The sequence below is a fragment of the Diplotaxodon limnothrissa genome, linkage group LG9 (genome assembly GCF_057381915.1).
Source record: "Diplotaxodon limnothrissa isolate DT_005_m linkage group LG9, D_limnothrissa_male_GT1.1, whole genome shotgun sequence".
NCBI classification, from domain to species: domain Eukaryota; kingdom Metazoa; phylum Chordata; class Actinopteri; order Cichliformes; family Cichlidae; genus Diplotaxodon; species Diplotaxodon limnothrissa.
The window spans coordinates 33,509,021-33,534,978 of NC_140604.1; the positions used below are offsets into that span (position 1 = coordinate 33,509,021).

General features: G+C 44.9%; 1 protein-coding gene across 2 annotated transcripts in view; it reads right to left on the bottom strand.

Moving 5' to 3' along the window:
* tnikb (TRAF2 and NCK interacting kinase b) overlaps positions 1 to 25,958 on the bottom strand; it is a 65,311-nt gene that overhangs the window by 15,379 nt on the left and 23,974 nt on the right. Inside the window, exons 3-22 of one of the 2 annotated variants that reach the window (XM_085362543.1) lie at positions 21,399 to 21,455; positions 21,171 to 21,296; positions 20,881 to 20,991; positions 20,355 to 20,445; positions 20,061 to 20,191; positions 18,420 to 18,474; positions 17,864 to 17,942; positions 17,526 to 17,701; positions 17,359 to 17,425; positions 16,459 to 16,657; positions 16,067 to 16,183; positions 14,000 to 14,086; positions 9,753 to 9,947; positions 8,327 to 8,626; positions 4,987 to 5,103; positions 2,930 to 3,169; positions 2,137 to 2,243; positions 1,927 to 2,042; positions 831 to 907; positions 622 to 645 (exon numbers count right to left, since the gene is read on the bottom strand). In XM_085362543.1, coding sequence (XP_085218669.1) covers positions 622 to 645; positions 831 to 907; positions 1,927 to 2,042; positions 2,137 to 2,243; positions 2,930 to 3,169; positions 4,987 to 5,103; positions 8,327 to 8,626; positions 9,753 to 9,947; positions 14,000 to 14,086; positions 16,067 to 16,183; positions 16,459 to 16,657; positions 17,359 to 17,425; positions 17,526 to 17,701; positions 17,864 to 17,942; positions 18,420 to 18,474; positions 20,061 to 20,191; positions 20,355 to 20,445; positions 20,881 to 20,991; positions 21,171 to 21,296; positions 21,399 to 21,455 — 2,472 coding nt within the window. The remainder of the gene's footprint in view (positions 1 to 621; positions 646 to 830; positions 908 to 1,926; positions 2,043 to 2,136; positions 2,244 to 2,929; positions 3,170 to 4,986; positions 5,104 to 8,326; positions 8,627 to 9,752; positions 9,948 to 13,999; positions 14,087 to 16,066; positions 16,184 to 16,458; positions 16,658 to 17,358; positions 17,426 to 17,525; positions 17,702 to 17,863; positions 17,943 to 18,419; positions 18,475 to 20,060; positions 20,192 to 20,354; positions 20,446 to 20,880; positions 20,992 to 21,170; positions 21,297 to 21,398; positions 21,456 to 25,958) is intronic. The other variant, XM_085362544.1, reaches the window with a different exon arrangement.

Genomic DNA, 25,958 nt, shown 5'->3' on the forward strand with positions numbered 1-25,958 from the left:
AAGACCTTATATTTTGAAACAGATTGAGAATAATTTCAGAAAGAGAAGTTTGGATGATTTTGATAAAGCTTTAAATCTTTTTTGAAATAGGAGAGACCTTTTCTTCTTTTAAAGTTTCAGGAAGTGAAGGAAATTTGGAAAATAAGATATTTCTTGAGAACTTTCTTTGAAAACAAAGACCTTAAATACAAATATAACTTATTCGGTATGAAAACCTGATAATGAATTTAAAAAAGCAGCATGAATCGATGATACATACATGAGAACAAGTGGAAAGTTGGTGAAAATTAAAGTCTATTCTAAGAAACTTCAAAGCATTTGGAGACAGTTTTCCAAACTGTGTTTTTTATTCATTCAAAGTGAAAATTCACAGCAAGAAACTAAAAATCAAAGGCTTTGCTGGAGGGCTTCTCAGCGAGGAGCATTTACGGCTTTTCAACTTTTCCAGCTCTCATTATTATCTGGGCCGAAGCCTGTGTTAATGTGAGTGAAAAAAATATCACAAGCCGAGCATGATTTTATTCTGAAAGAATCGCACAGGGTAACATCGGGAGTTTAATTCAGAACGTATGTGAGGGTGCCAGTGCGGTGAGGTGATGAAGGAGGAGAAACATCACTAACCTCGTCTACAGCTTTCTTATAGCTCTGACGGACGATGGAGGAGGGATGGAGGACAGGAAGAGGTTAGTTCAGAGAGAAGAGTCAGTCAGGCTTTCACCGCATGTTTATTTAATGAGTATTCTTAATCTTACGGGGGTTTGTGGCACTGCCACACACAGGAGAGCTGCAGGAGTGTGTGTGTGTTTGTGTTATACACAGTGTGTACTCACTGCAGGCCTGCTGGGTCGGGTTATCTCTCTGTTGTCGTCTTTGGCGTCGTGGCCTTCAGTCTTAGAGGCTGAATTACCTAAAACCCAAACACAAGAGGATGTTTTTCATAAAACAGCAGAGCTTGCACAAATTGGGGAAGACAGAACGCTAAGAAAGAATTCTAAGAAGCAATTTAAAGGCACTTTTTGTAATTACCCTTTACAAATATCTCCACTAGGGGGCAGCATTTCATCAGTGGGTTTGGTGAGCCTTCCAAAATCCAAAATTATCAACTGAGCGTAAAAAAATCAACTGCTATGACTTTATGTCCAAAACGTCTGTGCATAGGGAAATATAAGGTGAGGTTAGACTTTAACGCAATACCAATTTGAACCACAAGGTGGTGCAGCAAGTCAGTGTGACCTTTATTTAATCAGGTTGGCCATTACGAACACAAAGTACCTGTTACCAGGTACTTTTTAGTACCTACTCGGTCGAGGTTCCAAGTGATCCAAGGCAAAAATGTGACGTCAAAAGACTGCAAGCCACCGATTGCTGGTCAGTGGCGTCACTCGATGAGTCATGAGAGAGTGTGTGACGAAATCAAAACGGACATTTCTGAAACCTGGCAATGAGTGAAAAGGCCACAAAAACCAACGCCGTGATCCTTGAGTGTGACTAAAAGCTTCAGGCCGAGCAGCAGGTATGTCATTGTTTTAGCGTTCATGTCACATACTAATTATCACAACCTCGGACACGGTACTATAACCAGGACCACGCACACTGAGAAAATGAGGCGAGGCGAGCTGTACCACCTTGAGTCGCGTTGAGCGATGTCGAGTACTAATGGAAAAAATTTAAACTTGTTAAGGAAACAAGTTCAACAAGCATGAAATATTAACGAAAATGAGACATCAAAATATCTAAAAACATCTCAACTAATAAAACGCTGCCCCCTGGTGGTGGTGAGAGTTTAAGCAAAAAAGTTTCAGAGGGTAATTACAAACAGTACCTTTACACTGAGAGAGACCTTCAAAGGCCTGCTTGGGCGCTCAGACTGGGTTTCGTGGGTTCAGGTCAGGTTTTTGTGAGTTCACAGACAAACAGGTGACTCACCGCGCTCGTTGGAGCCTCCCTGAGAGCTGGGGGTGCTGGAGCTGGAGGAGCTGCCGCTGCTTGTTCTCTTCAGGGGAGTGTCCAAGTACATGTCGGGCCTCCGCAGGTCAGGGTTGCTACAGTAACACAAACACAGCGTTGCCTCAGACATGACTGTGAACAAATACCCACACCCACATTTCCACCGGTCGACATCGGAGCTGCACATACCTGGCCCGTATGAGGTGAGCGCCGGCCCGCGGGCCGAGGCCTGGCCCGTTTCCAGGAGAGTTCTTCCTGACCAAAGCCGGAGAGATGGAGGTCGTCCTCTGAGGAACCTGGAAACACAAAACAGCAGCAGGTTTTAACATCTGTCCGGAAGCAACAGGCTAAAAGCTGACATTTTAAAACATCAGAGAGTTTAAGTACAAAACTGAGAGCTGCAAAGGCATTCTTTAATTCACAAAATTAACTCAAAAAGGAAGCAAAAATGAGCAGAATTTTAGTCTGTGCATTACAATTTTAATCAGGGTGATGGGGATAGACTGTCCTTTATCCATTACAAAGTCTGTTTGTCTTAGTCATTTGGGTGTTTATATAAGAAAAACGTTTGACAGAATTATGCCTCGCTGAGCAGCTTTAACTAAAGCTCATTTCACTGGGATGAAGGATATTTGCAGCACATAACACAAGACTAAAGAGCAGTGCTCTGAAACCCAGCTTTGCATTTAATCTGAACACAATTAATGTGAAGCTAAATACACAACACAATCATTTTAAATTTCTACCAGAAATCACAAATTTCTGGTAGAAATTTGTGATTTCTACCAGAGTAAGTCCTTTTTTCAAATAGATCATGTTTAACTAACGATAAACTAAATGATAAATACAATCAGAAAACACTCAAAAAATCAAAAAGTAAAGAGAAACTCAGAAAAAGACAGAAAAAGGTAAAAACAGACTTTAAAGAAAAGCAAACTCAGCACACGTGGATAAAAACACACTGGCGGTGGCATGCAGAGACCTTAGGGGGCATGTCGTCGTCCTGCCGCAGCCAGGAGCTGCGGTCCAGTTTGTCGAGGGGGGGCGCCAGGCGGGACAGGGGCGGGGGAGGAGGGGTGTCAGAGGTGGGGTCAGAGTTCTGCCGGGGCATGGGAGGCCGGGAGGGGGAGGGCAACGCCGAGGAGGAGGACACGCCGTGGGGGTCGTACAGGGACTGGGAGCCTGACAAGCCATGACTCTTCACCTGCACCAGGTGGGCCATCTGAACACACACACACACACACACACACACACACACATGCGCGCAGGCAGGAAACAGGCAAAGTGGAGGGGAGAGAGCAGGATCAGGACAGAGTGATTAGGAGGCAAGTCAAGAGGAAACAATACAGGAGGAGTGATGCAGAGGAAGGAAGATGAGGTCACGGAGGAGGGAAAACACTCCTCGCAGTGTGTGAAGTGTGTGAGTGTGTGTGTGTGTGTGTGAGAGTGTGTGTGTGTGTGAGTATTTTCTCCAACAGCCCAGCAGACAAACAGCGCCTCCTGCTGGTGACGTGCAGCAGCGTTCTGTCCAAGCCCAGGAGTTTGTCCGTGTCTCCTGATGTCATACAAACAGGTGCATCACACCTGCAGGACTCAGCTCCTACCAGAGTTTTACTGAAACTACTCCCCACAGACCGGCTTTACTTGAGCACAGACGGAGAGATGTCAAGGAAAAGTCTGGCATGTTTCCATCTTGCTTATTTCCATTACCATCCACTGTTCCCATAACATAAACAGACCCCACCCAGTTTGAGGGGGTGACACCTATAAACTGCTGAAAACTCCTCAGACAAGCTGAGACCCAGAACCAAATGTACTATTATTGATAAGTAACCCTGCCGACTGGATGCCTGTCATTTTGCATCTGTACTCCATCACAGTGGATTTGAAATCAAACAGTGATTCCAGTGCAGGCTTTCACGACGCTTTTATTATTACAACATTTCATGCACCAGTTTTCTTCACTGTATTTATTTCTGATCAAACACTCTCATTCCTCCGGGCCCCTTATTTTAATCTTGATACCTGCTGCCGGCTGGAGGGTCAGTCCAACCAGAGCCCAGAGGGTGGAGAGCCACTACGCCGAGCTCACTCCTGCTGCAGATCAGAAAAGACTACAGACGGTGCAGCTGGACCTCCACCACAGCATGAGAGACTCGCTGCAGGGATGGCTGGTGATACTGCAAAGATACATAACTTTCAACTCAAATACTCACAAAGGAGAAACTCGCAATAACTGCTCATCCTGATCCTCCTCCTGCTCTTCATCTATACGATCAAAAGCCGTCACAAAGCTTTGCGCACTTTCTAGCACAATGCTGCGTCACCGCCTGCCGACACCGCTCCATCACACCCGACAATCTCCTTATTAATCTTTGTCTCACTCTAGCTCCTCTCAGACACTTAATCCCATTCACATAAGCCTCTCCTGCACTAATGAGGCCACTCTGCTGATGTTCAAAAGAGCTCAGAGTTTCATTTCAGCTGCTTCGCCTTTGATGAAACCAAAACCCACGTGTGTCCGTGACGATCGGACGCATCGACGACACGGAGCGACCTCGCTGGCTCCAACACTCGCCGATCTTTGAATTCATCACGTTAAAATGCACTCGTGGGCATCTGTGACGGTTCCACAGAAGTGTGGAGGGTTTGTATCTGCATGTGCGTGCATGTCCAGGACACGCACACGCTTCATTCTCTGCAAATATTTTATGTACAAATTTCTTTGTGTCCAATAACTGAGAGACATTATTGAGGGGCCTGAACGCTGATCACGAAAGGAGCTCTTCTCACTGATTGATTAAAAAAGAAAAAGCTAAAGCGAGTTAAACTAAACTAAACTGACATCCTGTGGACACGATACTGAAGCTAGCAGAGAGGACAACCTCATAACCACAACATCCACAGTCCTGAGTCTAATCCTCTCTTCCTGTTTCAGAGACGGGCCAGTTGGTGAGTCCCAGAGAACCAGTGAATTCCACTGCACCGTACCAACGTACATATCACACTCAGACAAACACACAAACACAGGTCACACACCTGTGGCTCCATGGAGCGGTGCATGGGCGGAGTCCGGGCCTGCTGGATGCCCCCGCTGCTGAAGGACTCGGAGCGAGGCGGCAGGGTTGGGTCTGAGATCCGGTTGGAGACTTTATGCTGCAATGCAGGAGAAGAGGTTCAGCTTGTAATGTTCCCACACACACACACACACACACACACACACACACACACACACACACACACACACACACACACACACACACACACACACACACACACACACACACCATGGTGAAAGTGTCCTCTAAGCTGTGTGTGTCTGTTCACATGTTTTGGTTTTAAAGCTGATTTGACTGATTTCTTCTTCTGGGAGTTTTCCTGTAGCTCGTTACCAAGTCTGAGACATTTTGTTCCAGTTTTGTTCCTCAGGTAGAAACGAATAATTGTTTCGGGAGGTTAAACTGTGCTTCTGCTGAAATCAGAGGAAACAGCTCGTTCTGTGCAGAGCTAAATGGATTCGTTTAAAAATGACGTCTATTTACTGCTTTTAATGCTCGAAAGATGCAGAAAATGAAGCTGGCTTCACCACAACAATTTAAAACTATAACACAGGAGCAACAGCAGAAGCAGCACATCAGACACATGACAGTGAATGAATCTCTTTGCTGCACAGGTTTATTAACCTGCTAAAGAAGCAGAGTTACTGTTTACAGCTCAATATTGTTTATTGTTTGTGTGCATCTCTGCACACAAACATTTAGATGAACTTCGGTGAAGACTTTTTCTGCAGTACGTGATATACACTTATTCATATTTACATAGATATCACGTTGTTCTGCTCCCAACAGGAAGATGTTTTAGTTCATGTCAAACTGTAAATGAAAACTGGAAGTATCGGACTTAATGAAGCGTTTGATGGATACGAAATAAAAACAGGCGTCATTAAAAGATAACAGCTGTTCTCACATGTGGCTAAACCAACATCTGGAGGTCTGATCTCCAGCCAGCGGTGGTGCCGTTAATTCTCCCAATGACTTGATTTATTTGAGCTTCTGTGGAAATGTTTTAAAAATGTAATTATTAGTTGGAGCTGAAGTGTGTAGATGGAAAATTGACTCTTTGTATTTGGATTTTTTAAACAAACACATTGATTCATCTAGAAAATCAGTACGTTGGCCTTTACTGAACTTATTACATTTATTATATACTTAACTATTAACAACATGAAACACTGATTGGGGCATTATTACACATTAAGTATGTCTACTTTTACCTTCTTTGCTATCTTTACATAATTAGATACAAATCCTGTATGAATTTGACCTGAAATGTGTTTTACAGTGCAGTAAAGTGAAGTCTGTCTCAGGGCCTTTTCTCCTGCATTAGTTAAATAAAGAGCTCACATCTGATCTCTTTCCCTCAGTTTCATATTCTGCTGCTGGTTACTGTGGCTGATGATTTCAGCTTGTAAATCTACAGGAGAACTTATTTGTCTTCAGGTCAGACAAAAGTGACTTTTTAAAAGAAGTTGTTTTCTGTGTGAATTCAGCTGCTTCTCATTAAATTGTAAAACACTGTAAGTCTGCTCTTCGTTCCTCTACTGTCAGCTTAACAAACTATCATGTCTGATGGTTTTGAGCTGGCTGCACACGTCACCTGCGGCCCCCGATGAGGTGCACCTCCACAGGGTCGGTTCTCTCTAAACGGCGGTCATGTGTTTTTAGAGGGGAACATTGTGATGGAAACATTTGCTCTTCTGAAGCTCGAAGGGAAATCCTGGGAGATGAGGGTAGACCTATCTGCACACAGTGTGCTTTCCATGTTCAGCGTCCGCAGGGAGAAACACCGATATAGCTGCAGCTGTCCTACATCTGTCCACCAGCTGCCACCAGGGGGCAGACCTGGAGCTCTGCCCTAAATGTGTGTCTGTCATGAGTTTAAAGTGGCCCTAATTTATGGTTTGGACAAAATCAGCAGAGTTCACACATGAAACACAGATTTTATGAGCTCGTACCTTCTGTGTAAGAGTGTAAAAGGCAAATAAAACCAATGTTACAGAACAAATAACGACTTCAACAACCTGGAATTTAACATGAAGTTAACATGAAGCCTCGAAGAGGAAATCTGATTAAGTACATGTTAGAGATAAAATCACAGCATGCAATAACAGAGCAGCTCTCAGTCTGGGTGGCTTTAAACTCTTACCCGCTTTTATCCTCTTTATTGCTCTAAATCACCAGATAAACTCAAATGACCTGTAAATATTATACAACAGCATGCACAGCATAGGTTTGAGAAGCACCAGAGTGAGAGCTGCTCTGGGTAGAGATCACCCTGCAGCACCAGCACAGTCAGTAGCCTGTAAAATGGAAAGCGATGGTTAAAGTTAAGAGTTAGAAAGAAAAGTAAGAGGGCAGGTGTTACAGCGACCAAGTGTTCTTACATACATCCCCAAAACAACAAAATATGTCATGTCAGCGATGCTGTTTGTGGAATCCAAATTTTAACTTGCATAAAAAACATTTGAAGGGTCTCTGCTGGAGTCACTGACCACCATGTAGTTGGAGCCCCAGAGCAAAACATGGGTTTACTTGTGTTTCAGTGACATACACCTCTTCAGTATTCCAGATAATTAACAGGAATAGAAGAAAAAATGAGATTTGCAGGTTCAAATTTTAGGATAAATATGCTTTTTTTAAAGAAATACACACTAGTAAAACTCTGGGCTCATCTGGTATCAACTAATGTCCTTGTTTTGCAGCAGAACTGCTTCAGCTGTATCGTCGTCTTTTCTTTGTTAGAGAGATTTAATACTTATCTCTGCACAAAACGTTTGTGCTGAACGTGAGAATGTTAGTGCAGTAAAGGCCATCGTGGGGCAGCTCTGAGGTAGACATGCAGGTACACAGGTAAGCTGCAGGTTTGCTACAGCATAGATGTGTAGGAGCTACTCTGTAGGCTCGCTGTAGGCGTGCCATACATTTTGGCTAGGTTACCTAGGTTATTCCTTCGTCTACACCTATATATGCTGTAGATATGCCATAAGAATACATCAGTATGCTATATGTGACATCACTGCGCGCCCTGTAAATGAGTGTGTCTGCAAACAGCATGGTGTCCGTGGAAACTCAACATTTTGAGCTAAAGTGGTTGAAAGTGCAGAGGTAGCCAATCAAAGAGGAGCTTAACCAACAGATCCAAGTGGTGAGAGGAGGTGAGAAAGGGAGGAGTCCACATCATCCCAGAGTTACAGTTAGACAGTTCACCTGGTTAGAGGAGCTCTTATTAGAGATTAAAGGGAAATCATCCCAGCAGGAGGTTAATTAGGAAGCTGGACAGACGGCAAGATGAGGAAGCATCTGTTCCTCCTCCGACTAACCAAGCGGCTGGGGCTGCGGCCCCTGGAGTCAGCGCTCCTGTCGGGACTCCTGTCAGGGCTCCTCCGGGACCCCACAGGCTCAGAGTAGGCGGGCTCGGGGACGCAGGTGATGCGGATTCGAGGTGTGTGAATGTGATGTCTGGTGGGGCTGACGTGGACAGGGTAGGAGGGGGGACGGGGCCGAGGTTTGTACCCAGGGAGCTTGAGGAGCTCTTCAAAGTTGATGTCTTGCTTCTCTGTGAAGGAGTTATAGTTCTTTGGGGCGATGCGGGGGGAGTTGCTCTGAGCTCGACGCATCACCTGGAAGGCAAGGTGGGTGTTTAACGAGGAGAAGGACAGGAGGAGGACACTCGCTGGTTTTGGTGTCCAGAGAGTGAGATCTGTGATCTGCATTCACATTTGTTTGATGGGAGGAACGTAAGCCCTCTTTACAGAAACACTCCAAAAGGCAGAAAAACATCTCACTACGACTCAGTTTGACCTTTAACACGCTGAGCTCATCACCCTGTTAGTGACGAACACGGACGACTCAAGTCACTACACATCAAGCCTTTTTAAAATGAAACTCTTATTTTGGTAGTTTCTCCGCCTGTTTGTTGCCGCTCTGCTGTTTCACCTGGAAAATGAAAGAAATCAGAAAGTTGTCACTTTTATTTATCGCAGACTCTTCTGCAGATCAGCTCCGATGATACCTGCAGGGTGGGAAACTCGAAGCGCGTCCTGAACAAACAGAGCGCGCTGGCCTTTGATTCACACGACTCCAGCTCAGTTAGTGCTGCTATAAATGGAAACATCTGTTTGTGTGAGTCTGAGTGGAACCACAAGCTGCTCAGTGGGTAGAGTCTTGTTCCTGCTCCCACATATAAACCAGCCTTTTGTCTTTGCAGCAGAGCTTCACCTGAGTGTATGTGTGCACATTTGGATGCTAGCAGCACCTGTTTGCACAGCAGCGTCACATCCTCAGAGCGGTAAAAGCTCTTTTCTTGAAACATGTTGGAAGGTGTTGGTGCTTAACCACTTTTCCAATAGTCACAAAGGGAAAACAAACAATAGTCTGACTTTTAGTGCGATCGAATGTTTCTCATAACATGTGGCAAAAAACTTGTTTAAATGTAGCTGTATTCTTCATTTTGTCTTTATTTTATGCAAAGATTTGTTTGTAGTAATCGATCAAAAGCATCAAAAAATCAACAATCAGTTTCAGGCTCTGTGTGATGTCAGCGGGGACAGGGTGTCACTAATATGGCCACCTCTGCTGCGAGGGGCAGCCAATCAGAGCAAAGCCGCCTTGAAACAGCTTCTTCCACACTCATCAACATAAATGATGTTGCCGGTTAAATGACTTGTGCCCCCCCAGAAGCATGCACCGGCACTAAAATGAAAGAAAGTAAGGCTCGTCGTGTGAAACTGCGTGCCTGCAGGCTACCTCTTTGGCCCAGGTGGGCTTGTCGTTGCTGCTGGGCGCCTGATCCTTGTAGTGGTACAGCTGCTTCTTGTCCTGCGGCGGTCGCGCCGGCTCCTGCTGCTGCTGCAGCGACACCAGGTACGCCCGCTCCTGCTGCAGCTGCCTCTGCAGCCGCTCGGCCTGCCGCTGCTCCTCGATCTGCTTCCTCTTGTACTCCTGCACACAGAACAGAGAGACGTCAGCTGAGCGCAGGTCGAGCTGCAGAGATAAAAACAACAAGGATCACATTTCCTCAAACAAACAGGCTCGTGTGCTCAGCTCAACATGGCCTGTGTGCACGAGTGCAAAGAGAAACCTTTATGCTACTTTAATTATCCTGCACGTCTTGAGACCAGCTTGCATTTGATCTGCATGTAGACACCAGAGCACTGGTCCTGTGGTGGGTTTAGACCAAATGCAAAACCCACCCGCTGAGATTCTCCCACAGACTGCGAAGCCCGCTGACACTGCTGACTATCAGGATGAGAGAGAGCTGAAAAAGTGGAGCTCTTTGATTGAACTTTTAGATACATGCAGAAAGAATCGCACGACTTCCTCAGAAGCTCTTGTTAATTCCAGCTATCAGCTGTAGTTTGGAAGGAAGTAGCTCTGCCACTGGCTGTTAGGAGTAGACATTTGTGGGTGGAGAAATGATCCAAGAGCACTCCAGTGACTGCAACACAATTACAAAACATTTGATGGCTCAAAAATCTAATTGCCATGCTGGCTAACTCTGCTGCTGCCTCTGAGTAGAATAAGCGTGAGGTCCGTCTCTGCTGCTTCCATCCTGCACGTTAGGCCTGACACGTCAGACGCTGTCGAACCTTTGAGGTGCTTTTTGGTTATTTTAATGAATGATGCACCAAAACTAAGCAGCATGGAGCGACACTGCACTGGGGAGGAGTTGTTTTATGATATCACGAACACGTTTAATTTGATGTATCTTGATAACGACCTCCGAGCCACCTGAGCTCTGGGTGTCTTTGTTTGCTTTGCTGCAGGTGCTAATTAGTTCTATGAGCTCCACCTTTTTCTTACCCCCAAGTTCTTCTCACAGTCTTTGAGCTGATCTGTGACATGAAATGAAAGTAATGGCTACTAAAGGTAAAGATGCTGGGAATGACACTGGTCTGCGTAAAGGAACGTCAGTGTGTAGCAGAGCTGCAGCCACAGGAACATGCAGAGCTGCACGCCGTCTGCAGATCTTGGTTCAAGGCAAACTTTGATGGTGCTGCACAATTTTAATATTCATTTAAAGCATCAGATTATAGAACTATTACAGTCACTATCAATGTAAAATGAGCTTTTTGAAACGCATCCCGCACTTTATACTTTACTTCTTTTTTCCCCATTTGTTTCTCTATTAATTGACTGAAAGAGGAAAATTCTTAAATATAAAAAGAAATCTTAGAGAAGCGTGTGTTCTTACGTCGAGGGTCATAAGTGACGAGCTGAATGCCATCGGCTGACATTTCTCCTCACACTGTAACGTCCCTTTAGAGGTCTGGCATTTATCTGAGCCACGTGTGAAAGACTGCAGCAGACCTTTTAGGCGTGTGTGTGTGTGAGTGACTGTGTTTACGTATCTTTGTGGGGACCAAAACGTGAACGTTTACTGTGCTTGTGGGGACCAACGGCCCTTCTGGGGACAAAATCCCAATTCCTACGAGTTTGAAGACGTTTCAGAGTCACAATGTGGGTTTAGTGTCAGGGTTAGGATTAGGCGCTCATTTTGATGGTTAGGGAAGCATTGTGTCAATTAGATGTCCCCACAAAGATATGGAAACACGGTGTGTGTGTGTGTGTGTGTGTGTGTGTGTGTGTGTGTGTGTGTGTGTGTGTGTGCGCGTGCGCACTGATCAGTTTGCACCCCTGACTGTTCTGATGTCACTGACTGAGGAAGACGCATCATCACAAACAGTGAAGCTGAATAAAGTCTTCCCAGCGCCGGCGGCCATCGACTGACACGCCCACTGCTGCGTGTGCTGATTGATTTGATGTTTGTTAACTTTTTCTGTGAAAAAAAGAAAAGCCCGACGCATGAGTCATCTCGGCTTGGTTGGTATTGATCGATTATTGACTGGCCTCACCTTTGCGTCACACTTTATTTATTTGAGTAAACAATAAACAGGCAGACTTCCTGGAAACCGTGCTGCTTTGATTTTTAGGAACCAAAGAGAGCCAACTCTGGAAGTGACTTCCTGCAGACCTGGACCTCGCTCTTTGCACCTGAACATGCCATCGCTCAGACAATAATCTTAGTGATTTGGTTTCGATTGGGACCTTTTAAAACTGACTTCTGAGGACAGAGTGTGTGAGTCGTGAGCTGTTATTGTAATTATAAGAATTTAAACTTTTAAAGGGACATAAATAAGTCCCCAGCTTTGGGGCGACCGTGGACCTGGTCGTTGTGTCCTTGGGCAAGACACTTTACCCTACCGCCTACTGGTGTTGGCCAGAGGGGCCGATGGCGCGATATGGCAGCCTGGCTTCTGTCAGTCTGCCCCAGGGCAGCTGTGGCTGCAACCGTAGCTGCCTCCACCAGTGTGTGAATGTGAGAGTGAATGAATAGTGGCATTGTAAAGCGCTTTGGGTGCCTTGAAAAGCGCTAAATAAATGCAATCCATTATTATTATAAAATATTCAGTGAGTGTTATTTCAGTTGCTTTCTGAGAGATGAGCGTAAAGCTGGGGTCTCATAGCCTCGAACGATTATCATCTAGTCTCTCGTGTACCTGGGGAAACCTGACCAATCGTGCCCGGACATCTTACATTTTGGGGCCAGTGGTGGCTTTTACTGAACTGAAGTTGCTTGTTAGGTTGAAAGGTAATCAGTCCATCTGTTTCTCCCTTGATTCAGAGCTATTATAAATCAACTGATTTATCAGTGTGTGAAACAGAAACGTGCTGTTTGAACTCCGGACAGATTCAGGAGATTATTTTTTCTGTAGTTGTTCTTCTGACTCAAAGCGCTCAGCAGGAAATAGTTGTTTCAGGAATTCTTTAAGTGCTGCAAACACTCTTTGTGGTTTAGTTGAGGAAGTTGCTTGGATAGAGGATACAAAGAAGGCAACCATGATGCCCACTCAGCAAGAGAAAAAGCCCCACACTGTTAACTGTTAATGCACATCAAACTGACTTTAGATTAGGAGGCTGTAAAGCACTGGGTGATGGTAGAGGAAGCAAACTTGGAGCTAGCATTCTTCACCAGGTATAATGTAGCATCCTTAGCGCTTATCAGACAAACGAGGCATTTCCAGGTGCTTCTGGGTGGGAAAACCTCCTAAAACTTATTGCAGAACATAACAAAGCTTAGAAATCAAGCAAACCTAAAGCTGCTCCCAAGCTAGCCTGCACATCAGCCTCCCACTGAACTCACCCGGGAGCATCAATCCCAGGCCTGGAGACCTGAGGCCCTTCCTATGTGAATGAATCATGTAGCGTTTTAACAATTAACACAAACAAATTCAAATGATCACCACTGTGTGACAACACACAGTGAAGCCTTCCCCGAGTTCCAGGTTAGCTCACCGGAGACCACGACAAGGCCAAAATGCAGCAGCCCAGGTTTGAGTGTGACTGCTGTGCTTTCCCCTGCTCTCTCCTTCCTGTTTAGTCGTCACGGCTGCTGCATTAAAAAATGCCCAAATAATAAATATTGTTTTTTTAAACCAACGTGACCTCTGGGTCTAAGCCAACATGCTACTGCCTGAAATCTGATTTCTTTTTCTACCTGCCAGCAGGGGGCGACTGCTCTGGTTGAAAGCAAAAAAGACTTGTGGTTCTATAAATGTCCATGAAAAAAGGACTTCAATAACAAACGAGTTATCGTGGCAGCTGCACCCATCTGTGGTTTGAATGACCAAGCTCGCTACATTTGTAGAATCCAGGGTTGGAATAGGATTAACAAATCTGCTTCTAGTTCATGCTTCTGTTCTTTCACTTCTCTTTCTCGTCTTCCCCCAACCGATCACAGCAGATGTCAACACGTCTCTGAGTCTGGTTCTGTTGGAAGTCCCTTCCTGTTAACAGGGAGTTCTTCCTCCCCGCTGTCGCCAAAAAACAGTCATCTGATTGTTGAAGCTTTCACTGTAATATTTCAGATTGTGTATCTTAGAGTTTAAGGCACTTTGAGTTTTATGTGAATAAAAAAATCAAAGCAGGGTACTTTGAGCCCGGCGTTAGGCTCTGCCCTTCATCAGTCTGTGTGTGTTTGTGTGTTGTGTTACCAGCAGTAGGGCCTGCTCCTGCAGGAGCTGCTGCTGCAGGATCTCCAGCTGCCTCTGCTCCTCCTCCAGCTGTCTACGGATATACTCCTAACCAATCAGCAGCCCCAGCCAGCACCACAGGCAGCCAATCAGAGAGCGACCAGGAGAAATGGAAGCGAATCGGAGCCCAGGCAACCAGTGACATCACCCGAGGAGGAAATAGAAGAAAAGGAAAAAGGAAAGAGGAGGAGGACAGCCAAAAGTAGGAGATTTGTTGAAGAGGTGTGAAAGTAGGGATTTAGTCAGGAACAGGCGAGGAGAGAAAAAAGAGGAACAGCAGGAGGCCGTAATTAGTAGAACAGAAAGACAACATGCTTATTATTAAGATGGCAGTGTTAAAGATCAGTGTGAAATCAGCTGTGCAAGAGGAAGAAATCTCTGTCTGAGAGAGCGTTAAGGAAGCGCTGCTGCGAAGTTAACTACGAGTCATTTATAAGTCTCGTGTGTTACAGTATCAGGCTGGAGGTGTGGCGACCCTGCAGCTGAAAATCAGCAACCCGAACCACAACGAGCACACAGCCCACATCTGTGTGTAAAACCTTCACGTAGCGCAGGTTTACACGTTAAAACGAGTTTTTTCTGTCTGTCAGACATGCTCCTCATCATCCGGTGAAACCTTAAAGCCTCATCATGTAGCATGTTTCCCCTCAGTCACATCACAGATTTTTCTGGACTAGAAAATGTTCTGTTGTCACATTTCACGAGTGACCGGCTCCATAAAACGATCGATACCACGTTAAAGGCTGCAGAGGGATTATATCTGCAAGCGGCTGCTTTCTGTTGCTTAAAGTTTTGGGACAAAAAGAGTAAAGAGTAATCTATAATCGCAGAATTGTTTGACATTAATTATAAACCTCTGAAATTAGAGGTTTGAGTAAATGTATTTTTAGGCTGAAGCAACATGACTGAATTTCCATTTTGGTCCAGAAACACAAAAAGCTAACTAATTACAAGCTTCTTTGATTAAATCCAATTTAAATGCCAAATTTAAAATGCATTAAAGCCACAAACTTGAAAAACGTACAATCTGAATATTTTAAATGTGGAAAACGTCATGAACTGTAGTCACACAGTTAGAACAGAAGCTCCGTGTAGACCACGACTGTTTTAAGTGATCTGTTTACCATTTTACACACATCACACGTCAAAGGTTGTAGACGGATTAAAGGAGGATTATTTGTGTTGGTGCTTAAAATATTAGCACAGCCTTTTACTGCACAATAATACATTTTTGCATAAATGTTTGAGATAAAATGAAGTTTTACAGTCATGTAGTTTTAAGCTGAGTCATGCTGACTTTTAATCTCCACTGTAGGATAAGCTCTAGAGACATTAGAAACCTTCATTTCCCATAATGCAGCTTGGAAATTTCTTTAATTCAGGTCTCATTTAAACCCTGCATGAATAATGCAGGAGTGATGCAGCACGAGAGTTCTCACAGGCTGTGAAGCAGAAGTAAAATGAGGAAAAATGCTCCTTTAGCTTTCAGCTAATTGAGTGTGTAAAGCAATAAAACACAGAGCTGAGCTCAGAGTGAGGGACGGAGCGCACAGTCATCAATGATTTGGTCGGAACACCAAACCATCTGGTTTATTATGAATGTGTTGCTACAACAGTAGAGCTAATTAATTTGTGTTTATTTAACAATTGGTTCAAATTTGCTCGTGTAACAGCTGCGAGTTGTTTCCTAAGACATTAATAATAATTCTCAAAGATTAGTGAGAGCTTATTTAAGTCTCTTATTCTCTGTAAGAAGTTTATGTTCCTGTTCCCTGTTCTAGTTGTTGTAAAGCTCATTTATTTATGATTAATGTACAAATTAACTACCATAAATTCTTTCTACAGCGCCCCCTGGTGTCTGGAGGCCAGCATCTACAATATGTGAAATTCTCCTTTTACATCATCTCTGTAGCGTCTTCTCTGATTTGACATTTCCATGTTTCAGTCGCTCATCAGAGTAACTGACAGGAGATGTGCTGAGAAGCCACACCCCCCCGTATGACACCTGTCAGTCAGGTGTTTCCGTACCTGCTCTCTCTCGGCGTGCCTCCTCTCCTCCTCACGGCGGAGCTGCTCCATCTCTTCATACCTCCTCCTCTGCTCTCGCTCCTGTTGCTTCCTCAGCTCTCGCTCGCGACGCTGTTGCTGTAGGTGGAAACCGTTTTACACAACAACACCTCAGCTGTCTGCATGTCCGTGTGTGTCTGTGTGTGCGCGTCAGGCATGTTTTCCTGGCATTTGGATGAGCTGAGGTGCTAACAAACAGGTGTGATGTGTTTCACATGCAGGAAAAGTGACTTTATAATCATTCTGATCTGTTTCTCACAGATTCAAACAGCCGAAGGACAAATCGACTTCCTGTGTGTAACGTAACAATCTATCGTTGTCATTATTATTATTATCTGCGGTCTTAAATCTACCTCCTCCAGCCGTCGCCGCTGCTCTTTCTGCTCTTCTATACGTTTTTGTCTCTCGGCCAGTAGCTGGCGCTTGTGCTCCTCGTTCTGCTGCTGCTCCAGCTGCTGACGCCGGATCAGCTCCGACCGCTCCTTATTGGCCAGCTGCAGACGCAGGAAGTCTCGCCTCAGCGTGGACTCGCCCGGAATATTGATGATGGAGCTGGAACAGGATTAAGACTTGTTTGAGTTTTAGCGAATCTGCAAACCTATGGACGAGCAGCAGTAATAATGGGAGCATATAGCAGGTCTTTGCTAAATAAAAGAGAAGTTTAGCCACCATAATGTTTTTGTTTGTGAACTCTCTTTCTGAACACCCATCATGTTTTTTGGAGCTAAGAGTGAGCATCGTCAGATGACAGGGTGGAGTTACAGAACGTGAACTGCCTGCATTCGTAAACTGTTAAAGTGTCACATCTGTAAGTAAGTCCATGGTTGTTATATGAAGCGGTAAATTCTGAGACTGCAAGTGAAGCTACAGCTGAAGTTCCAAGAAGCTGCAGTTCCTGTAGTGGCCACTTGAGGCTGGTGTCAGCGTTGAGTCAGCTGAAAGGATGTTTAATAGACAGCTGTAGCATAGAGCAGCCAGACCTCTAACTTTAAGCCCTAAATAAATTTAAACACGTGAGTTATTTTGTTTTAAACACTTGTGAAGGTGGAAGGTATCTACAAAGACCAAAACATTGTGTTTTAACAGGCTGTAAACCGTTCATTTCTGTTGCAAAGCTGTGGGAGTCGATGGGGAGTGTCTCACTGTCGCTGCCACTCCGGCAACTGGATTTGTGGTGCTTCAGTTTTGGATTCTAGATTTCTGCCTGTTAACACCAGCAGCTACAGTGGAGGCTACGGCATGAGTAAACATACCTGGGCTCTCCTATGTCCCTCTCTTCATCCTCTTCCTCACTCCCACTGTACTCGTACTCCGTCTCATCTGAGGGGAAAACAAACAGAGATTTCAGGTCAGTGTTTACATCTGTTGACAGCGGAGGCTTCAGGCAGCTGTGAGCTGAGGTGAGTTAGTGCCTGCTCACCTCGCTCGCCCCTCCTCTTCTTGGTGCGGTCGATGTGGTCCTTCAGCTGGATGCGGACCTGCCGCTCGTTGGGGAGGTCTCTGATGAAGGGGTGCTTGAGGAGCTGCTCGGTGCTCGGCCTCTGGCTGTGACTCTTCACCAGGCAGCTCTCTATGAACGACTGGAACTTCTTCGACCTGACCGCGAGCACACACACCAGTTAATCGCTGATAGCTCGCTCTCTTAAAACAGCAGCTTCATTAAAGGGAGAGCTGCAGCTTTACCCTCTTACAGGCCACTGTCACATCGTGTTTGTGTAGAGATGTCTGACAGCATGTGTGTGCGTTTAAGTGACTCACCACTTCTTTGATTTGAGTCTCGGGGCAGGATTTCTGGGGATGAGGAAGAGCGCCCTCATTGGATGCATGTCACACAGAGCTGAGGAGGCAAAAGGAAGGAAAGGAGAGAGAGGAAAGGAAAGAAAGCAAAAAGATAGGAATTAAAAAAATTAAAAAGGAAAAATGGGAGAGAGGAGATGAGATTAGGAAAGGTGCCAAAATGTGGATAAAGGAAAGGAGAGGAGATGAGAGAAAGGAAATGATGCAAAGGTGGAGCAAGAGCAGGAAATAAGACAAAAGGGAAGGACAAGAGACAAGAAATGATGAGACATGAAATGGGAGAAGAAGACAGGAGAATAGGAAAGGAAAGGAGAGCAAAGGAAAGGAAAGGAAAGGAAGGGAGAGGAAAGGAAGTATTTAAAGTTGCAGGATAAAAGAAGGGGAGGGAAGGAGACAGGAAGAAGAAGAAGAGGTGCAAAGCAGAAAGAGAAAAAAGAAAAAGACATCGATTTAGTCGTTTAGCTCGCAGACAAACTGTGCTGTGAGTGTCAGCTGATAACGGTGTAATCACACTTACGTGGCGCTCCCTCTGCCATCTCTATGGCTGTGATACCGAGCGACCACAGATCACTCTGCAGAGAGAGAAACACGAAACGTTCACATCCTCCCAACGTGTTACCGACTCAACACTTTCAGGAGATCGGCGCGCCAATCGGTGTACTTGTTAAGCGATAAAAATACAGTCAGCTCCCCATCTGTGCCTGTGCTGGAGATGCCCGTCTTTAACATTTCAACCATATTATTATTATTATGTTTCTGTTTTTAGGTGCAGATCTGAGCTGTTCGTGCTGTCAGACGGACTCAGGCTTTCTCGTCACGTAAAGCCCCGGAGGGTTGGAGTTAATGGTGTAGGCGCACATCCTCCACCAGCTCGCCACAGGGGTTCGTCCTGTCCCCATTACAGCGCGCTCCTCTTACAGTAACCGCTGCAGACCCACTGATTTCAGCTCTCTGAAGGAACGATACTCGTTTCTGTTGGTGCGCTCGGGTAGCAATAATCAGAGATTACACAACTCCAAAAAACAACAGATATGATGTGAGAGGGATTGTTTTTAAAGGTCAGTGCGCGCTGTTTGTTCACAGCTACAAGCAGTTTGACTCGGACGAGAAATTGAACTACAGGAGCTCCGTGAGGGCAATTTAATAAAAAAGAAAAGCAGGAAAAACTTTACCTTTTCCTTCGTTTTAAAGTGTACTTATTTAGGTTTGTTTGACCAGAGTGGAAAATCACGCGTGCACTGTTAAACTGGATCTGTACTCGTGAGATCTTATCCCAGCTTATTAAGTGCAGATTTAAATGCTCCTTCAGTTCAGATCAAAGAAACACGGAGACGTCACTGAGCTCCAACAGCCTGATCAGATCAGCTGTTACGCTAATGTTTAGCATCCAGGCAAAAACACGATTTATGAAGCGTAGCTGAGCTGGAAATCCGCCCATAAACTGTACAGCACTGCTGTAACTTTGTAATTAAAACAAGACGCAAAACTAAATATGAGCAATTTGAAGGGATACATACAGACACATTAGCACAGAGATGGAGGATGAGAGCTGTTATAGGAAAACCTCAGAGACAAATGCTGTCCTATGGCAGGATGAAGACAGCGAAAATCGACCAACACGAGAGAGCGTCTCAGGTCATCCCATACGACTCCTGCTCAAGCTTAAAGCTGGTGCTAACATGAAGCTGGGGAGGCTGAGAATGACTGGTTCATTTTGTTTGCTCGGGGCCCAACAGAGGAGACACTTTTAGCAGGAAAAACAAGCTCTATAAATCATCACTTATCTTATATGATCCTGTGCTAATGACTTCACCCGAGTCTCCTTTCGTTTATCAGGTAAACTGGCGTCTGTGCAACACCAGCTGTGCTGTTTAACCTCACAGAATCAATATGAACTAAACCCTAATCCATTACCAACGATAGGATCAATACAAAACCAGCACGACTGTGTGAAATGGCTCCACACGTCACTAATACAAGCGCCCGTGGACGATGTTCTCGGGTTCCACAAACCGAGGGCTGAACGATCTTCTGTTTTCAGGAAACTCAGTGGTGGTTTAGTGCAGCATAGGTTACCATGACGATGTATCCTAGTACAAAGTTAAGCCTAAAGTTAGCTCACCGAGTCCTGAGGCGACTGTTAGTTAGAATAAATTACCTTGAAGTCATACGTGGCATCAGGATTCTCGTCACAGGCGATGACCTCCGGGGCCATCCAGTACGGGGTCCCAATAAACGTGTTCCTCCGTCCCACCGTACGGTCCAGCTGAGCACTCACACCAAAGTCCACTGCACACAAAACACTGTTCATAGCGCTGCGGTGCAGTGCCGAGCTGTACATGTTATGTTTTTGACAGCACGCATCCAGAGCGGCCCCTCAGGAGCCTTCTAACTATAACACAAGTCACCATAATTAGGATGAAACTTAGAATAAATGCTGCTGCTTCCTCACCGAGTTTGACCTCCGCGTTCTCCGTCAGCAGCACGTTCTGGCCTTTGATATCTCTGTGGATGACCTTGTGCTGGTGGAGGTGGGTCAGACCCTGGAGACAAGGGGAAACAAGTGGCAAAGGTCGTCTTACGATCCAAAACAGAACAGCAGGAGGCAGAGGAGAGGCTCGCTAATCCGTGAGCTTCATCGCTTCATTATTTCAGTTCAGCTCTTTGAGGCCAAAATATGCAGATACACAAAACCAGGTGTACATGTTAGATTTGTATTGTTGATTGTCATTTATAATTAACCAATCTGCATTTTTCCTTACAAATCTGTCATTTATATTTATATAAATGTTATAAATTTGATTTCATTTATTTTAGATGCATTTACAAATTTCCTTTCTTGTCAGTTTTGTCCACACACATGTGGCAGACTTTTTCTTTTTTGCAAAGACTCTGACGGTGTTCCTCTGGGAAACAACTGGGTGTTTCTTCTTTGTGGGAAAACATGTAAACATAGGCGACAGCGTTTTGGTTCTTACCCTGAGGATCTCTCTGCAGATGTAGGCGATCCACTCCTCCTTCAGGGAGTTCCCTTTGGTGTTTTTGATCAGATCTGTCACCGAGCCGGCCCCGCAGAACTCCATCACCAGCTGCACAAACATACGTGCAGTTTTTGGGTTTATTATTAACTGTTCACTTCACTGCAAACCTCTATCAGTCATCTCATCCTTTGATCTCTATATACAGGACGTGTTGTCGTTGTGGGTCAGGGGAGCTTTCAGTCAGACTGATTTAAGCTCAGCTAACAAAACGTGTTCGTGTGACTAACCCAGAGCTGGTCGTCCACTCCTGGAGGATTTTTCTTGATGAAGGCTCCATAATAGGTTGCTATGTTCCTGTGGTGGCTGTACTTCTTCAGCATGTTGATCTCGGCTTTAATCTCCTCCTCCTCATCCTAAAGCACACAAAAGCAGAGACAGATGCAGCACAATGCCAATAACACACACGGTCCCAGTATAACAGAAAGGCTGGATTAAAGACGGTGTGTGTCACTCACGCCTGTGACATCCATGACCTTGATGGCAGCGAGCTGGCCAGTTTTGACATGGCGACCCTGAAGAACACAGGTGGAGAGGCGATCAAAGACATGAGTCACGGATTTGGATCTAGGACACATTTACTCAACATTTCCGTCCCTTAATCTCTTAAGAACAGAGCAAACCCAGTTTGCTTCCTCTAATTCCTTGTTTTGGAGTGATTTCTGATGGGAATCCAGATGAGCAGGCCTTAGCCCTCTGCAGAGCAGGTTTCTGGGGACATATTTATGTTTTGCACTGTCCATCTGTCCAGAATTTGTGGACAAACAAAAGTGTACAATATACAGTCAGAGACTCTTTTGCAAATATGGTCTCAGTAAAGGTTGACATATTATGGATCCAAGTTCCAAATACTGTTCGAAAATACAGCAACAGCCCTTATTCTCAGTATATTCAGCTGGAAAAAAACACCTTTACCATGAAACTTCAAAGAAAGAATGATGATGATGATACAGAATCCATCTAACCCAATGTCAACTCCTTCAATAGGCTTCCTCAACGACTAAAATAGAAGCCGGTAGATCCAGATGGAAGACGTTTGATTTTTAACATGTCTTTAATGTATGAAAGTGTGCATGTAAACCCAAACTGTGGTCCTGTGTGCATGCTAACTGGACTGTAAGGAGCCCGGCTGAGATTGGAGAGGAAACTATACAGCTGACAGAGAACCAGCGTGCGAAACCTGACAAGCTGTTTTTGTGGCTGCTTGAGACTTGGGGAAGTCGATGTCTCATTGCCATATGAAGCATCATATTATGCCTCATTATTATGGGGTTTCCTACTAACCTGCTACGCCAATCGGCATGTTGAAGTGTCCTCGGGCGAGATACTGAACCCTGGGCTGCTCCCAGTGCATTCACAGTTATGTGAATGTGTGCATAAATGTTGGGTACAGAGAAAATGAACGCATGTATGTGATTGGGTGAATGAAGCTTTTAGTAAAAATGAATTAATTAGAGTAGAAAAGCACCGGAAGTGCTGCACACCTGTATTTCTTCTGATGGCCAGCAGGGGGCAAAAACAAGTCTGACTGTAGAGAACTCTGTGAGAGGAAAGGTTTGGTTCGCTCTTAGTGAACACTTTCCTGATCTATTCACAGTCTCAGTTGCTCGTTTCAAGGTTTTGTAAATACAATATTATATTTATTAAATATTAACACTCAACAGAGTCTAAAAGGATAACTGCCACATGAGTGTGCAGCATCCCTCTTTGGTTTGTCTAGCCGATGACTTCACACTAACTATGATTGCATTCTTTCCTTTTACATACTTTTTGCCACATGTCTTACTACGTGATCCCGTCTGACAACACACTGTTCTGATCACAAGAGATCGTGTGCCCACGAGAGATGTGTCTGTCTGCAGCTTCCTCCAGCGATAAAAGCACGCCGCTTGCTTGTTTATCGTCGCTGTTACACTTCACAGACGTGTGCAGCCAGATAATCGTCACAGAAGTGAAAAATGAATCACCAGAAAGTACCCTTCACATGTAGCAGAACACTGTGCTTTGCAAACACCTGAGAGCTCCTCTGCTTTTGAATTCAAGTGGGATGCTTTTACATATTCATGCTGTACTATTTATTCATTTTAAGCTCATTAATTCACCTTTAAGTTTGGCCTGGTCTAGAGTTCAGCCACGTGTAGCTTGTCAGGTAGATGAAAACGACAAAGAGCCAAACAGAAGTAAGAATCGATACTTTACGTTACATTGAGCATCGAGCAGCAGCTCTCTGGGAACAAAATTCCTTATTGGTGTTATAGATTAGATTAGTTCGCCTTGTAATCGGAAGGTTGCCGGTTCGAGCCTCGGCTCCGACAGTCTCGGTCGTTGTGTCCTTGGGCAAGACACTTCACCCGTTGCCTACTGGTGGTGGTCGGAGGGCCCGGTGGCGCCAGTGTCCGGCAGCCTTGCCTCGGTGGCTGTGGCTACAATGTAGCTGCCATCACCAGTGTGTGAATGTGTGGATGACTGGATGTGTAAAGCGCTATACAAATACAGGCCATTTAGTTCATTTACCAGAATAGCTGATAGGCTGCTGGAACGATAACAGTAACTCAAACAGCTACTTGTAACAAACAAGGAATACAGACGTGCACAACACAACATGTTGAACCTTGAAACTGATGTTCCACAGCAGCAGAAGAACACAACAAGTGTCCTTCCTGTTAGCTAAGAGGACGAAACTGAGGCTACAATTCACAGGTTCACCAAAACTGGACAGCAGAGGATTGCAAAACGTCGTCTTGTCTGTGTTTACTTCTCCTGCAACATTCCGATGCTAGGGCCAGACTTTGGGGAAAACAACACGGCGCATGGATCCATCCTGCCTTGGATCAGCAGTTCAGGCTGCGGGTGGTGTAATGGTGTAGTACCAGCTGAGCGTCATTTAAACACCAACCTATCTGAGTATTGCTGCTGACCATGTCCATTTCTTTATAACCAGCGTACCCAACTTTATGTTGTGCAACATAACACAACATGTCGCACAGTTTAAGTCACCTCAGTGAGTTCACTGTACTCACATGACCTCAGCAGTCACCACATCTTAATCCAGCAGAGCACCAGATTTACATTATGGATGCTATCATGTCAGGTCTGGCTGTACCTAACAAAGTGCAAACAACTGTCCCATTAATAAAATAATTCATTCATGGTCAGCGCCCCTCGCCAAGGACTCGCTGATATTTATACTCCCAGACGCTGCAGATATAACGCAGAATAACCATGCGTTCAACTCTGCATTTAAAATATAAACTATAACAGGAAACTGTTCAACTCATGGCTTCAATCTCCGGTTTGTCTTTCCAAAGGTAAAGGCCCCGCGCTCACTGCAGGGCACATCGCCGCAGCCTGTTAGCTCCCATTTTTTCAGCACTGTGACGACTTTGAGTTTAAATAATTTACAGTGAAGCTGAACTAAAATCCAACACTGAGTCTAACGTCTCCTCCTCCTCCTTCAAAGCGAAGCCGGTATCACAGCAGCTGTTAAAGCGAGAAAGTGGAAATTCATCCACCTCACCACACACACACACACACACACACACACACACACACACACACACACACACACACACACACCATTTCCTAACGGTAACCTAGCAACAGGCCTGGCAGTGAGGGCAATGAATGAATGTGGGGTTGGAGGAGGCAAAGCGATGGCAGTTTGTGTGTGTGTGTACATGTGTGTGTGTTAGAGGCCATGATATTTCACACACTGGGTCACTTGCACATGTGAGTCCCTCAGATTCAGACACACACGCTGAAATAGACAAGCTCACACACACACACTCACGCAGACGGCGTCTCGGTTACTCAGCGTTGCATCAGACACTGAATATATCTGACAGGCTGAAATCACCTCGGAGTGCTGAAAGTCTCTTGTTCTCTCCCCGTCTCTCTTGTGCGTCTCACATCTTTTGTTTCCTGTTTCATCGCGCCGACTCCCTCGATTTCTTTCACCTGTGCCAAGTGTTCGATAATTCAGCCTTTGGAATCGTCAATAACTTTAGGAAAATGTCAGTTTTTTGCTTTAAAGCTGATCTAAAAACCAGCCTGATGATTCACAGCGTGCTAACAATGCCAGTCACATTTTACCGAAAGCTGACCTTGGATCTGTCGTTAACGATCCAATCGAAACCTTTCTAGTCAGATGCCATTTTAGTAGATGTGCTGTGAACCGACTCCAACCTTCACCCACCAGCTGCCATTAAAAGCTCAAGTGTACACCAGCCTCCCTTTAAAATATGATAATTAGTTTAGTCTCCACTGTCTCCCAGTCAGTTCTATGACAGACAGGCAGGAGTGGAAACCACAAAGCAAAACTGTCCATTAATGTCGGTGTAAAGCTTGATTCACGCTCGCTCTGATCGGTCTCAATAACAAACAATGCGTTCGTACCTCCGCACGAGAAAATGTGCACAGCTCTAAACTCTGAGCTGGCCTAACAGTCGGGGAAAAACCTGACGAATGAACACAAATCACACAGACCTTTCCTGCTGTCTCTGTTTATTTACGCGGCGAGAATAAAACTGATTAATTACACCGAAGCATCTTTTACAGCAGGTGTCTAAATCATTTTAGCTCGGGGGCCGCAAACAAACAATTTGATCACAAGTGGGCTAGACCACCACAACTGCTCATAATAACATACAGTACTGTGCAAAAGTCTTGAGCCACCACTAATTCCTTTATATTCTGCAGGAGAATGGGAAAAGATGCAGTAATGCATGGAAACGTGGAAAGTCATTTGGTATGACCGCCTTTACCCTTCAACACGGGCTGAACTCAGCTTTTTGTCATCAGGAATAATTCTCAGACATCAAAGTTCTTCTCTGGGAGTTTGTTCTGTTAACATCGTCCCACACTGCTTCAATAATGAGGCTCTGTGCTTTTCTATTCATGTGTGTTTTTAGTGCATTGTCTCTTTGGGGTCATTGTTTCCAGATGGTATTGTATCCGATCGCACTTTTATATGGAGAAGATCTGCAACACCATTGGATGAAATGCAGCCTGAGACCATG